The sequence below is a fragment of the Atractosteus spatula genome, chromosome 5, assembly GCF_055471065.1.
Source record: "Atractosteus spatula isolate fAtrSpa1 chromosome 5, fAtrSpa1.hap1, whole genome shotgun sequence".
NCBI lineage: Eukaryota > Metazoa > Chordata > Actinopteri > Semionotiformes > Lepisosteidae > Atractosteus > Atractosteus spatula.
This window is the reverse complement of record NC_142710.1, coordinates 14,459,634-14,474,750: the sequence shown is the minus strand read 5'-3', so window position 1 is coordinate 14,474,750 and position 15,117 is coordinate 14,459,634. Positions and strand designations below refer to the sequence as shown.

Genomic DNA, 15,117 nt, shown 5'->3' with positions numbered 1-15,117 from the left:
GCAGACGATGTTTCATTTGAAGTCAGTGAGTGTGTGATCATCTTGACATTTGCATTGTACCCATTACATTGCTTTAACTATTGATGTTTCGAGTCACTGATGGTTCTGTAGTGAACTTATTCAAGCATCACTGAGATTAAAAAAACTGTTTTAGCAAACACATTTAATCGATCATCATTCTTCGTACATGACCCTTGAAGAGTACTATTTTGAAAATACTGTATGTTCTAAATCAACATTTCTTTCCAAATCAGAACAACCAAGATCTGATGAACACCCTATCAGGAAATTACATAATAATACAGGCTAGGTGTGCAGGTGAAGGTACTGTCTAAGTATCAATTGAATGTGCAGGTTAAATGTTGGCCAACTGTGGTTAGACATGAAGCTCCTTGACACAGCCTCAACTAACATTTCCGTTAAAGCAGGAGTGGGCAACTCCAGACATTCAGTGCCAGACTCCCGCAGGTTTCACAGACGCCTTTCAATTAACATCTGACAGATCCGCGTTCTTTTCCCACTCAGTTCAGGGAGGTTGTGGGTGTCCGAGATGGAATTAAAACTAGAAGTTAATGCAGCACTCAAAAATCGTAACTCTGATTGGATGTTAAGGCAACAAGTGTCCAAGTTCGAATTGTATATACATATAAATATGGGTTACCCAGGACAGGAGTAAGACACTCAGTTACTTGTTTCCACACACAATGACAAGATATAACTCATTGTAAGCAACTAAGTGTAACTTGACCTTTTTTTTTTTCAAGCATTCCCAGGCAGTCACAGTTCAGGAAACACGTGAAAATCAAGGCAAGTTTGTATTTGTGTGTCTCAGTTTATTTGTACAAAAGTGTTTGAGAACAATCAGTGCTTTGATGATTCATCATACTCTTTTCACTACCTTTACTTCTGGAAATCAAACTATTATCCTTTAGCTTCTGGAGACTGTTCAATGTCATTTACTGTACCTCAACTGAAATTGTATTCCATGTAGTTTTCTTTAATATTAAACAAGGGAAATGCATCCGCCGACAATGCAGCTTTTCCTCTCTCCAGATACAGAATACAATTACTGCGTGCACTGGGAAGACCAGAAGAAAACAGCTTTGAAGAAGAGGCACTTGTGGGCTCAGTGTACATCCTCCCTTGTGTTCAATCTGCTTTCTTTGTCAGAGTAAATAAATATAAGTTATTAGAAACCATGTTTTTTTCCAACATTGTGTACAGAAAGTTTAGGAAACATCACAGATTCAGAGAAGAGTATTAACGATTCCAAATGACGACTTAATGCGTTTTAATTTAGTTAAGTTTAATACTACTAGTCCGTAAAAAGGATAGCCGTTATATTACTATTAATCATAATCCAAGAGCTGGGAGTGAATCAGTCTGCTTTCACGAGTCAGTGATGTTTTTAATCGCCACAGTGGACAGGAGGCAGCAGCACAAGGTCCTTATCTGAATCCCAGGTATATAAGAAGGGATAGATCTTCTCCCCCTGACTGAACTCCATGTCAGTGAACGTGAAGATGTGAGTCCTGGACTCCACTATGTAAAAGGAGACCTTTCTCTCCTCGATATCCACACACACCCCCAGCCTCCTGGGCCGCAGACTGAGGGGGAGATCAGTCGCAGGGTCAGTGAGAGCAGAGAGCTGAAAAGAGTCCGGAGACGAGTTGCATTCCAGACCCCAGTAACCCCCTTTGGGAGTGAAGTCGAACCTCCCTTTCCTCTGCGCAGACTCTCTGCTCACTCCTATTCTCCAGTCCTCGTTGCCCTCCACCTCCCAGTAGTGTCTCCCGCAGGCGAGCCCCTCCCGGCTCAGCACACACCACGTGTAATCAAATCTCTCCGGGTTGTCCGGGAGATCCTGCTCCTCTCCCACTCTCACCCTCTTGCTGTCCTCGGACAGGGAGAGCTCAGGGTGAGCTGTGTCGGGGTCCAGGGTCACGTCAGCTGTGGGATTAAATGGGAGACGTCAGGACGGCGAGCATTAAAAACCATTCTAATCTGGAAGCACCTGAATACACATACTGTATATGAAATAAAGAAACTACACCCTCTGCTTGGGGATATGAAGGACGTAAGTAAATTTGACATCAGAAAACATTCTCCTGTGGGACCGGTAATCTAGGTAAGGAGAGTTTAGACTACATGCATAAAGTGTAAGCGATGGGACACTGATCTTAGACTCAGATCCGTTCAAGCACTATAAAATCATAAAACAGCTTTCTTAGACTTCCAATAGGGAAGACAAGATCATGCAGAGAGAGAAAGACGAATGGAGAGAGAAGGAATTAGGAAACACTACTTATGGAGCTATATAAAACAACACGCAAGACTCTGGTAGCAGGGCTACATCAGCACACAGACTGCAGAGAATGAAGGGGTGAAGAAGAAATGAACACAGGACACGAACTAAGAAACCACAATCTGAAGACGTACGGAGGCCTGAACGTGCAAAGTGGACAAGAGGAAAGGAAAGACCATTTAGTTAGTATAATTGTCTAAAATAGAAAGACAACAGGCTGGTTTGATCAAAATGGGTGAGCTGGGAGGAGGCACTCCAGCAGTGGATAGTTAATGGACAGGCAACATTGAGGGAGTCTCTGAGGCTGCTATGTCATCAGTGTGCACCAAGGGAGGCAGAGTTGGGGTTAAAACTGCCCTTCTGTATGTTACAATCGCATATATTTACTGTGTCTCCATCCTCAACAGGAGACAGGCCTACCTGCAGCACTGCACAGCCACTGCCACTCTGAAACACAGAGATACAGACACTGTTAATCACAGACACACACTGGAACACAGAGATACAGACACTGTTAATCACAGACACACACTGAACACAGAGATACAGACACTGTTAATCACAGACACACACTGGAACACAGAGATACAGACACTGTTAATCACAGACACACACTGAACACAGAGATACAGACACTGTTAATCACAGACACACACTGGAACACAGAGATATAGACACTGTTAGTCACAGACACACACTGGAACACAGAGATACAGATACTGTTAATCACAGACATACACTGAACACAGATACAGACACTGTTAGTCACAGACACACACTGGAACACAGAGATACAGACACTGTTAGTCACAGACACACACTGAACACAGAGATACAGACACTGTTAATCACAGACACACACTGGAACACAGAGATACAGACACTGTTAGTCACAGACACACACTGGAACACAGAGATACAGACACTGTTAATCACAGACACACACTGAACACAGAGATACAGACACTGTTAGTCACAGACACACAGTGGAACACAGATACAGACACTGTTTGTCACAGACACACACTGGAACACAGAGATACAGACACTGTTAATCACAGACACACACTGGAACACAGAGGTACAGACACTGTTAATCACAGACACACTGGAACACAGAGATACAGACACTGTTAATCACAGACACACTGAACACAGAGATACAGACACTGTTAATCACTGACACACTGGAACACAGAGATACAGACACTGTTAATCACAGACACACACTGGAACACAGAGGTACAGACACTGTTAATCACAGACACACTGGAACACAGAGATACAGACACTGTTAATCACAGACACACTGAACACAGAGATACAGACACTGTTAATCACTGACACACTGGAACACAGAGATACAGACACTGTTAATCACAGACACACACTGGAACACAGAGATACAGACACACAGTGAACACAGAGATACAGACACTATTGATCACAGACTCACACTGTGCACCATAGTGTTAAATACAGGGACTGTAATCTGAGGACATGTGGGAAAGGTTTCTGCTTGGCATCCTCCATCCTGCATGATTCCTCTGTAACAACTGGTGCTCTGTTTAAATCTGGTTTATAGAAGTGCAAAATGTGGAAGTGGAATGGGCAATTTATTTATTATTTATTACTTATTATTACAACTGTGCAATAGTTGCAGTAGTTACCTACTGTCTGCAATACACTTGGGAGTGTGCAATATCTATACTGTGTATTATATCTTCCTTGTGTTATGCACATTCATACTTTTTGTGTGTGTGTGTGCTTTTTCTGTTTTGTTTGTAATTCTTTATTTCAATTTTTTAAAAAATATTAATTGTATTACTACATTTGTACTGTACCGTGTTGATTGTGCCTGGCTGCTGTAGCACATTAATTTCCCACATGGGATTAATAAAGTACCTACCTACCCCTACAGCTGATTTTGAATCTCACCTCTATCATTGCAGTCTCATCTATTAACCAGTGATGAAGCAAGCAGCTGGCCATTCCAAATTTATAACCAGGATAACGATGGCCAATCCAGTGTATTCCCATACCAGTAAGTACATTTCCTAGAGTAACACACCTGATCTGGGGAGGGGAGCATTCTTCACAGCATCTGTAAATTTTAAAAACAGAGGTTACAAACTAGGGGCACCAATCTAGCACATTTGGTTGCTAGTAACTGATTGATCTGAGGATCTCATCCAGCTGCTGAAAGAAGCCAGGGTATCAGCTCCGACCACATGGCTGGGTGGTTTGTTCCACACTTCCACCACCCTTTTTGTGCAGATGTGCCTCCTATTCTTGGTTATAAGGGTACTTCCTCCTAGTTTCCACTGGTGTCACTGCAGGTTTTGAAGCACAGTCCATCACAGGACAGCTCAACACAGTAAACACGATGATTGCTGGTTATCACTCTTAAGACGTTTTATCCAACAAGCACTCACCCAGTTCTGTAAGGATGACCGGAATGGCTGCAAACAATAAAACATTTGTTAGATTATACAGTCAGATCAGCAGTAGTTAAACTTGTTTAGTGTCCAAACCTATTCCAGCACATATGAATCACCCAATCAACAACAAACAAGAATATATATAGACAAACCTTTCTAAAAACATCTAATTAAGTCTTTTTATGACAATGTTTCAGACAGGTGTCCTTCAAGGGTGTCCCCTCTGCAGACGATTACTCACCTTTCCACGTCGTCTGTATCTCCTCATCTGGAAGAGGCAGACAGGAGAGTCAGTAAGCCTGGGTACTGGTGTCAGCACTAACTGGCCTTCAAAAGGCTCTTGATTGATCTACAAACAAATTAAATGCCATTTCTGAAGGGTCAAACTCTATGGATGCTTTTATATCTGGCAATGCATTGGGAAAATACTATGTTTGGGATATTTATTGTATAGTATCTATATCTCTATTAGTATCTGACAGAGGCTGCTGCTCATAGTACCATTTATTAAAGTAATAAAACACTAGGACTAACTTCAGCTCCAGCCTGAATGGAGATCATTAATATTAGAGTCTGAGCAAGAAAGAACGTGAGTGAGCCAGGTGTACAGTAGCAGGTATGTTCTGCTGTACTGTGAAGCTAAATTCAGAGTTAAAGTCCTTCTGCTTGTGAGGTGAAGCTCCCGTTAGATCTGAACTGAATTCTGCTGTTTCATGGGTACCAGCTGTATCAGACAGGCTGGTAAAGATCCTGCAGTCTAGAGAGGTGTGTTCAGTAGAGTGTGTCACCTTGATATATTAACCAGCAGCTGTATCAGACAGGCTGGTGAAAATCCTGTGTTGACCGCAGTCTAGAGAGGTGTGTTCAGTGGAGTGTGAGGGCTCTGACATCACTGCTTCTCAAACACTGGCACACTGTCGGAGCTCATCAGATCTGATCAGCACAGGCCAGGGCTTCGAGGAGATTGAGGCCAGTACTGAGGAACAGCCTGCTCTCACCAGCTCACACTGTCTCTCTCACTCTGTGACACAAGGAGACAGAGCCTGTGCAGATCTTCCAGCATGGCCTCAGTGAGACAGTGCAGACCACAGCGGAAGTGATGCCCAGTGATCAGCTCTACTGGGGTCTCTGATAGGGATGAGCTCCTATGTAGTTCTCAGATGCTTACTTTGGTGTCATAAAATAGTACATATTAGAGAGAGAAGAGGAGTCCGGAGGAGTTGGGACTTGAAGCTTGCGCCAGGCGAGAGCCCCTGCTTCTTAATCATCCAAATCAAACCTGACTGGGGCTAAGTATTCGAACCTTGTTAGAGAGAGCATGCTATTCTGTGTTTTTAGGGAACTTGGGTTTCCTGGTACCTCAGTTAGAAATGTCTTTCCTGATTAGGGTGCATTTTATGGATAGGGATATAGGCTCCCATTTATTTTGTGGCATCCAGGGTGCAGAGGGAGAGATTTAACTGCAGGTTACTTTGTATTTAGTTAGAAGGCAGCTCATCTTTTGCGTGGCCTCTGTAGGGATATTGAGAGTTTAATGCTTGGTAGCAGTCTGGGGTATTCTGGGTGACCAGAATGTTAGGCCTCTGAAACGCCTTGTTTGTAAACACTGTATATAAAGTAACTTGTGTGTTGTATGTTGTGTGTAGTGTAATCTGTGTCCTGTCATTCTACTAAATATTTGTTTTAACCAAGTGTGCCTGGATTATTGCTCTTCTCAACAAACCTGTGCTAGAGAACCTCTAATTATACCAACCACTCGGGTATATTGCTAGAAATCACTTACAAGTCAGGGTTACGATTAATTATTTCCCAGACTGACTAAACCACTCGGTCAATTCCTGATTTTCACCAGTTTCGTAGCACCCCATTGTAACAGTATCTATATATACAGTAGCTATAAGCACACATTACCAGTTATAATAACAGTGATTGGATTCTACAAGGTTCCCTATATGAGCGATGATGTGTCTGTTGTTACTGACTGACTGAGCCAAGGTAACTGAGACTTCGTTTCTAAGGTGTGAATGAACTCACTACGCTTATGCCAAAATAAATATTAATACTGTTTCCCCAGGAGATGAGAAACAAGAATTAGGAAGTGTTGGGCAGCTTCACAAAGGAAAAGCTCAGATGTTCTGTTTGTACAGAGATATTCATAGAAGAATTCCCAATGGTTTCAAACTAACACTTTCACCAAGTATAAGGTCAAAGCTGTGAGGATCATCTGTGAGAGAGTTGCTTGAACACTAGAGGGGCTGGTTCTGTAATGATAAAGACAGCTGGTGAGGTCCAGTACTGGTTCTGACTGATAGAAATACATCCCATACTGTAGATCTCCCACTGCAGTAAATTCTGAGAAGATTATCTCCTGACCTGGTCTTTGTACACAAACCCCTGTTCTCAAGACTACATGAACTGTCATACATGGTGTTCAAACCCCTCCTGACACAGACATTCAGAGACACATCTCTAATGAGCACATACTGTCCATTCTCCTCCACTGGATCACCAGAAGTGCTGACGCTGCTACAGTCACAGCTGCTGTTACACAGAGAGCCACCATCCATCCAGAGGGTCCAGGGAAAAAGTCTCCTGGAAAACAGCACAGGAATGTGATCCCACAGGAACTGAGACACAGATCACTAGAAGCCTGGATTCCTCAGAACGAATCCAGGGACAAAGATAAAGGAAGACACAACCCACAAGTGCAGAACTGCAAGTACATGAGTTACTGGGTGTAATATTAAAAGACCAGTTTTCACAAGCATGGTCTGCTCTTGGCTTTTTTCTCAGATTGAAGCCACTTGATGTCTCTAGACAACAACATTTCAAAATAAACCACTAAATCTCAAATCACAGTTCATCCAGAATCCCCAGATCATTGTCATCTTACAGCAGGAATGGGAGAACAGCCCTTTCACTGACAATACTATCCCTTCCCCAACAAAAACAAACAATATTGATTAATTTCAAGCCAGATTATTGTAAATTTTACAGATATGGAATAAACTCAATTCTCTCAAGTGGTATAAGCCTGCGTTACTAACTGGACCCCAGTCTTTTGTTCATCTCCCATAGGTGACACCCAAGGCAGCGGTGTGGAGCTGTGGTCAGGGTTCTGGATCCCAGGTGAGTCATTGTACCCTGAACAGTGCCTCCTGTGATCTGTTCCAGTTTCAAACCACTTCATACAATACAGGGTCATAGGTGAGCCAGAGCCTGTCTCGACCCCAAGGGGCACAACGCAGGATTACACCCTGTCTGGGAAGCCAGGCCATCGCAGGCACACAGACTCTCACACATGGGCTGGTTTTCATCCCACCTTACACAATATGGAGAGAATATACAAACTCCACCAAATACCTAACTTTATAAATGGGTGCTAATATTAGAATGTCTTGGATAAAAGCGTTAGCCAAGTAGAGTGTTGTGACCCTGATATATTAATTTATCAATTTCAAAATTGCTATTTATCCATGATGGCCTCTGCTTATTCCAGGATTTACCGCAACGTCACTCTCTTTCAAGTTTTGAAATCTCTTTCTTTTTAAATCTAAGACTTTGCTCAGGACTTCTCGCCCGTGGACTTCCTTGTAAAACCCCCTTGCAGTCTTATCCTCTGATGCAACAATTTCAAAACGCCTCCACTGAGGCAAAGTTGGTTTCCTTCACAGAGAAGGAAACTTATTTACAGCATGAACCCTGTCCCAGTCATACCCATCACAGGGGTAGAGACTTTAATACATTAGCCAGTCCCAGATTGGGCGTACAGTCCCATGCAAAAGTATTCACTCCCCTCTGATGATGTATTTTGTTGAACTTCAGATGTTTATTCAGCCAGTTTGTAACCACTTTATCCAATACAAAGTCACAGAGGAGCAGGAGTCTGTTCCAGCTGGCAACAGACTCCAGGCTGGGCACACCCTGCACGGAATGGGCAGGCAGGCACGCACACACACACACACACACACACACACACACACACACACGCACACGCACACGCACACGCAACAGGGACAACTTTAAAGCTGCCAGTCAACCCTCCAGGACGCCTCTGGACTGTGGTAGGAAACCCACACGAACACAGGGAGAACATGCAGACCCCAGGGCGCCAGCACTGTGCCGCCGTGCACAGAAAACAATTCAACACCTAAATTAGCTGATTAGTAATGATTGTCTAATTATGTAGATCAGTGATTCCACATCATGGGAGATTATTGAAAAGGAGGCGAATAATTTTGCAAGGTACTGTTGTACAGGAATATTTTCATATCTAAAAACTTGGCACAGCAGATGAAACTCCCTTTTATTTTGGCTGAAGTATTTTAAAGACAACTTGTCTGCCTGCATGCTAATAAGGTGTCAGATCCACAGCTCTGTTGCTCCGTATCCTGTCCCACAGAATCAGCCTGGAACACTGCTGTCCATGAAGCAGCACTGCTCTATAAAGCCGGGTACAGTGACGAACTGAACTCCAACTCTACACTGTATTTCGTGATGCACTTTTCCTGCCCCGGATTTTGCACCAATTGGTTTTACTTTCCTTGCCTCAGCATGTGTTTTAAAATTGAAAATGAAAATTCCTCACAAAAAGCAACTCGGGCTACAACAATTGTGTCACTTTACAGTATGTGGCTCAAAATGTATGTGGACGTCAGTTTCAAAACCATTGTTTACCCAACTATTCAGCGTGAAGTTGATCTCGCACAGAGGATGGTGCTCATCCAGTCACCGTCACAGGCAGCTCTGTTAGAGGGCCCAGGAGGCCAGCTAAGGGAAAGTCAGCCACAGCTTCTGACTATTTCTAGGCTAGAGAAGACAAAAAGGAAACCAAACCCATCCACCCCAGCTATCGAGCAAGGTTACTCCGCCCCTTTGGAAATTCAAGGGAAAGGGAAATGAAAAGTAGATGATTAAGAAACCAAGAAATACAGTATGCTATAAGAATCCCTTAAAAGCCAATCACATGAATGTAAGGATCATTAGCACACACATCTAGACTGCTGATAAGGTGGGTGGAGTGGAGAGGGGTAAGGCTAAGGAAGGATTCCCTCCGAGATCCCAGAGGGGATTTCAAAAAATAACAAGAAAGGGCAGGGGATGATGACAGTGCGGATGATCAGATTCGTCATTGTGACAGGCAGATTTTCCACTGCTGTCCTCAAACGCACATGGCACACATTCAGAGTCAGTCTGCTGCCTTGACTTAATCAGAGGCTTTGAGGACTCGACACACTAGAATTGGTCATCTCTAGAACTGCAGGCTTCTCTATTCAGGACTAAGAAATTGCCACTCCTCTAGCCTTTAAGGCAGGAGATTCTTTGAAGCGTGGGAATGTATCTGGTTATTCCTGTCCTGTAACATTGCCTAATTAAAATGTAAGATTTAACTATGCATCCTGACGTTCTATGTGCCTTTTATTTGCTACCTTTTTCAGACCCACTTAACCACCCTTAAATAACTGAGCTCAAAGAAATGTTTCCCCATTTTGTATCAATAGAATGTAGTTCATGTTTTGGCTGCCTGCATGCAACACTCTTTACTTGTCTATATTAAATGACTTATACCGGGTGTTCACCTGGTCCTGCGTTCTAAGTCTGAATTTCGTTGCAGTGTACAGTACACGGTGTTTAATAACCCCTCTCTTTTGAAATAACTGCCAAACTTCACTGGTTCACCAGATTCACCAAAATAAATGAGGAAGAGCAGCTGTCCAAATACAGATCCTTTAGGTCCACTGAACACATCACCTCTCCTCTGTTCTCTATCCATTAAACATTTAAAAGATTTTTTATAATCATTCTTACATCCAAATATAGTATATTGTATGCACTATGACCTTTACTCTTCAAAGAACTATAAAAATACTGAATTAAGACTGATTGACATATAGACGGTCCTCTATCTCAATTCTAATTGTTTCCTTAACCTTATACACTTGTGACAAATATCTTTAATACTCACTGGGTATGTGGAGCTGAGATCCCCAGTCTGGTTTAGGCAGAGCACCTCTGACCAGACAGGAGAAGATGTTGGACTCCTGCTGGACTGGGATGTAGCTGCTGACACTGAGGAACCCCTGACTGTCCTTCTCCACTGTGGTGCTGGACAGTGAGGTCACATCATGTCCATCCCTGTCTGTCCAGATCACTGCAGGTGCAGGGAACCAGCCCTCTGACCTGCACAGCAGCTGGGTCTGACCTCCTCCAGGGGAGTGGAGAGACACTGAGGGCTGGGAGCCCAGGGCTGTGGATTCGTCACAACACAGATGTTTAAGCTATTAAAAGTATGACACGACACAAGCCTCTTTCTGAACCTTTAAAGCAAGTCCCTTGAGTTTGGCTTTCAGGACTTGTGAGAAGAAAAATGTAACCAGCTGGGAAAAAGGCTATAAATGTTCTTTGGAATTGTATTGCAAGCTTACACTTACTTTACTTATCTTACACTTGCTCACACCTGAAGAAGGCTTCACAGCTGAAACGTTGTTTTTTGTCTTCTCTTTTCAGCCTGGAATAAACCTATTACTCGTTCCTTTACACTTACTTTAAATGGTTAATGTTTTGTTGATTGATAATTGTTGCTGTTTGATCTAAACACTTCTCTGTCGAGGATGTAAAGAATGAACAGCTAATTAAGTGAAGCTAATTAACAGAATGACGAATGTAAAATTGTGTGTAATTGGAGCGTCCATTCTGCATTTTTGTCTGTGTGGGAGAGTAGGTGTTGATTTTTGTGAAACAACAGTACAGCTCTGTTGTTGGATGTGGTGCCACAATGGTAAGTATTGCTACTGCACAGTGCTGGGTTCAAATCCTGGAGTGCTATCTGTGTGGAGTTCGCATGTTCTTCCAATGTTTATATGGGTTTTGTTCTGTTTGCTAAGGTTTCCTCCTGCAGTCTGAAGTCATTCTGGCTCATTCTAGATGTCATAAACATCTGGCAGAAAACCAAGACTGGAAATACAGAACACTGATGTTGGGATTGATGATCTTCAAACAGATTCTATAATATCCACTCACCTGTAACACGCACATTAATAACAGCTTCTTCATAATACGGTGAAGACACTACCATACACTTATAGGGTCCATCATCAGAAGGAATCACAGATCTCAGGTTTAAGGACACGTTGCCTTCAGTGATCCTCTGCAGGAAAAGGTCAGCCCTCCCATTGTAGGACGAGTCTGTGCTCTGTGGGACATACATGTGGTTTTGGTACAAACACACATGATCATTGTAATCCCCTCGAAACCACCTGATCTCCAGGTCCACAGCGCTGATGCTGGGTGAGAGGGAACAGGGCAGGACAGCGTCTTCACCAGGGGACACCACAACAGGACCAGCAGGACCAACAACCAGGAACCTCTCTGAAAGAGAAACATCACAACTGGCTTGAGTTTCACAGGCCAAATTCTTGATACAATATGAGTTTTGACCACCTTCGTTGAGTATTTTCTGATTTACTAGTATTTCTGCTCACTTCATTCATTTCATTTCTCCCCTCCTTTCAGAAGGAAGAGGACTGATGGTTAAGGGGTGTCCTCTTGGCTCAGTATTTGCTCTGATCCCCTTCATACTAGGGGTTTCCAACCTAGGAGGCCTGCGATCTAATGCAGGAGTCATTCTGTCCCTCTCTCACACAGGCCAGCTCTGACCTCAGGCCTTGAAGAGCTCTGACCTTGCAAACTGAGGATCTGATACTCTACAGTCAGAGTGGGGCATTAAGATAAAGCTCTTATTTCTCTGCTCTCTAGCTTCTCTAAATGTGCCAATATTATGGATACACCTTCACTGATTTAGGTTTGGCTTTTCTTGCAATATTGTACTAAAATGATGATCATAATTACTATAGTAAATGACCGGCATGTCTTTAGATTACGGGAAGAAATCAAGAAGTCTGACTGAAATATTTTCGATATTAAAAAAATAAAGATTTACCTGAGGCTGAAGAGCGGAGGAACAGCAGCATCAGAAAGAGATGTTCTGATTGGTCACGCTTCATCTCTGAATGACAAAGACACTCTGATTGGTTTAGTGGAACATCCTGCTTGGTCAGGTTGTGTTACTGATAGTGGTTTAATTGGTCAGAAGTTGGCAAAACCTGCAAAGAGCTGAATTACAGTATGTTGAAATGACAAAACATTGAATAAAAATAGAGGTACTCATAAAGACATAGAATCACTCGAGGTCTTTCCAATCAAAATGGTATTGTATTACACTTTATTTCCTCATTTAAATAACAAAACAAATCTGTGAAATTCATCACATGTATCCGAAATAGCACCCCAGAGACAGAGGCTAAATTTTATTGCACAGTAGAGACCGGAAGGCTGGAAACAAAAGAAACTTTACAAAAGCTGAGTAAGTTTAAAGGATATGATTGTAATGTACAGTAAAGACAGAGAACAAATAAAGAAACTGAACAGAGAGCACGATTTGGTGATATAATCATGCAGAAGAGCAGAAGAGGTCAGAAGAGGGTGAAGGTTTTGGAAGATCAACCTCTTTTACAATATATGAGACTAGTGATTGGGTGGACCTGCCGTTTCCTTGCAAATTATCAGATGAAAAACTGTTTGCTTTTAGAGGATATTACATAATCAGAAATATTTTCACTGCCAGGAATTCTAGCATTAGCCAATACAGAGTCCTGAAATGACTTTTCCTTAAACAGAGTGACTCCGCCATTCAGAATTAATCGCTGTATAGCGGTAACTAGCGGTTCCTGTATTGTTACACAGGCAGCACGATCGCGTGTTCCAGCTTGCGGCGAACCCGACACCTGCGCACTGCTCCTCTTCGACCGCAGGTGTGTCTGTGAGACTGCCTTCTACTGACAATCTAACGACCACATTTATCCTCCCCGTCGTTGCGTAGGCAACCAAGACTGGAAATAAACAGCCTGCTGCTCCCGAGCTCTTTAAACGCGGTGTCTCTCACCTGATCCCTAGTACCAGTCAGACTCAGTCTCGGCGCTCCGCTGTTTCCAGCCCGGCTGGTGAAGCGCAGCTCCTCATGACGTCATGCAGGACATCCTTCCCCGCAAGCCCACTCCTCTCCTCGGCTCTAACTTCTCTCTTTACTTTCACTCTCACTCACTCGGCTGCCTGGACTATTTGGGGCGGATCGGGCGCCCCACAGTCACGCTGACTGACCAGTCCTGTCCCCCCGCCTAAACCCGGCCTCCGCTTGCTCATGGTCCTGAGTCACTCGCAGCCTTTCGGCTCTCGACTGCCGCCATCTCAGTCACGATCCACCGCAAGACGCGAGTTCACCCTGTTGTCTGTACAGGGTCGCCGCAGGGCGGAGGTCCCACAGGTTCCCCTAAATTTAAGCCTCTTCAGATCAGCAGCTCTTCCCGGGCTTCTCTACAGCAGCCTTCAGCTGTGAGTGATCGACAGAGGCGAAACCAGCGGGGTGAAAAAGTGCTGCAGACGTTATTGACCTCAGCGAGCGGCAGGTGACGATGAAACCTGTGGGACTGGTTTTTGAAAAATTGAGCCGAAGGAAAGCAGCTTTATGAAAAACACACCGCGTACACACCCTCCGGGCCATGATGCCAATATGAGCAAATGGTATTTTGCAACAAATGTCACTGAAGCCATGTTATATATCTACACAGTATATAGTAGTCGTATTAGTCTAGGGCGGCACGTTGGCGCACGGGTGGGCATTGCTGCCCTAGGTCCAGCTCCTGGGGTGCTATCTGTGTGGGTTCATTGACTTCGATCCTGGTGTGTGTCCGTGTCTGAGGGTGTACAGCGACGGACGGGTGTCATGTTCAGTGTGCTCCTTGCCCGGATAGGCTCCGGCTCCCCCACGACCCTGTTCAGGAATAAGCGGTTAGAAAACGGACGGATGGTATTTGACTTGTCTAAGACAGCTGTATTGCCATGAAAAGCTATAATGGAGGCTGTTAGATGTTCCTTCTTTCACAGCAGTTTTACTCTGGAAGAGTTTTAGACGCTGGAAGAGTGTGGACTACTACAGCGGGCTTTTCTTAACTTTTAACTTTAAAGTCCAAAATATTCGCTAAGTAGACATTGTCAAAGGTAACCTAAATTTGATTAGGAATTCAGAAGTGTTGTCATTCAAAACTGAATTTATGACTTTTTTTTTTGGACACGTCTATGAATCGCGGTTTCCAGGACCTCATTTTCTGCTTCATTTCACGGGTCGGCCAACAGAAGGAGTACTTCCGATTTCACCGTGGCTGGAAACGGCATCGAAATCTCACGTCCAAGATGACATCTGTATCCCATCGTTCAAAAGACGATGCCGTCCTACTGCGGCTACCTTACAAAATGTCATAGCTTTTTCCAGCCTATCCATACAATCTCGCTTGATGGTTATAGAGTAGCATTAACTGC

The 15,117-nt window shown here is 43.6% G+C and overlaps 1 protein-coding gene across 1 annotated transcript; it reads right to left on the bottom strand.

Annotated features, from left to right (window-relative positions):
• Positions 1 to 812: 812 nt before the first annotated feature.
• On the bottom strand, positions 813 to 14,230 carry LOC148834534 (butyrophilin subfamily 1 member A1-like). The gene is made up of 10 exons (XM_088917013.1): positions 13,688 to 14,230; positions 12,686 to 12,751; positions 11,767 to 12,114; positions 10,712 to 10,993; positions 7,231 to 7,338; positions 4,988 to 5,014; positions 4,741 to 4,767; positions 4,377 to 4,409; positions 2,726 to 2,752; positions 813 to 1,950 (listed from the first exon to the last, which is right to left on the bottom strand). The coding sequence occupies exons 2-10, from the start codon at positions 12,747 to 12,749 to the stop codon at positions 1,409 to 1,411; spliced, it is 1,458 nt and encodes a 485-aa protein (XP_088773139.1). The 5' UTR covers positions 12,750 to 12,751; positions 13,688 to 14,230; the 3' UTR covers positions 813 to 1,408.
• Positions 14,231 to 15,117: the final 887 nt, after the last annotated feature.

Excerpts from the sequence above, each read along its gene's own strand:
- LOC148834534 (XM_088917013.1), bottom strand. The coding sequence starts at position 12,749 with ATGAAGCGTGACCAATCAGAACATCTCTTTCTGATGCTGCTGTTCCTC. Across the intron at positions 10,994-11,766 it reads TATTAATGTGCGTGTTACAG|CCCTGGGCTCCCAGCCCTCA; the intron begins GTGAGTGGATAT and ends ACGAATCCACAG. Across the intron at positions 4,768-4,987 it reads GATACAGACGACGTGGAAAG|CCATTCCGGTCATCCTTACA; the intron begins GTGAGTAATCGT and ends TATTGTTTGCAG.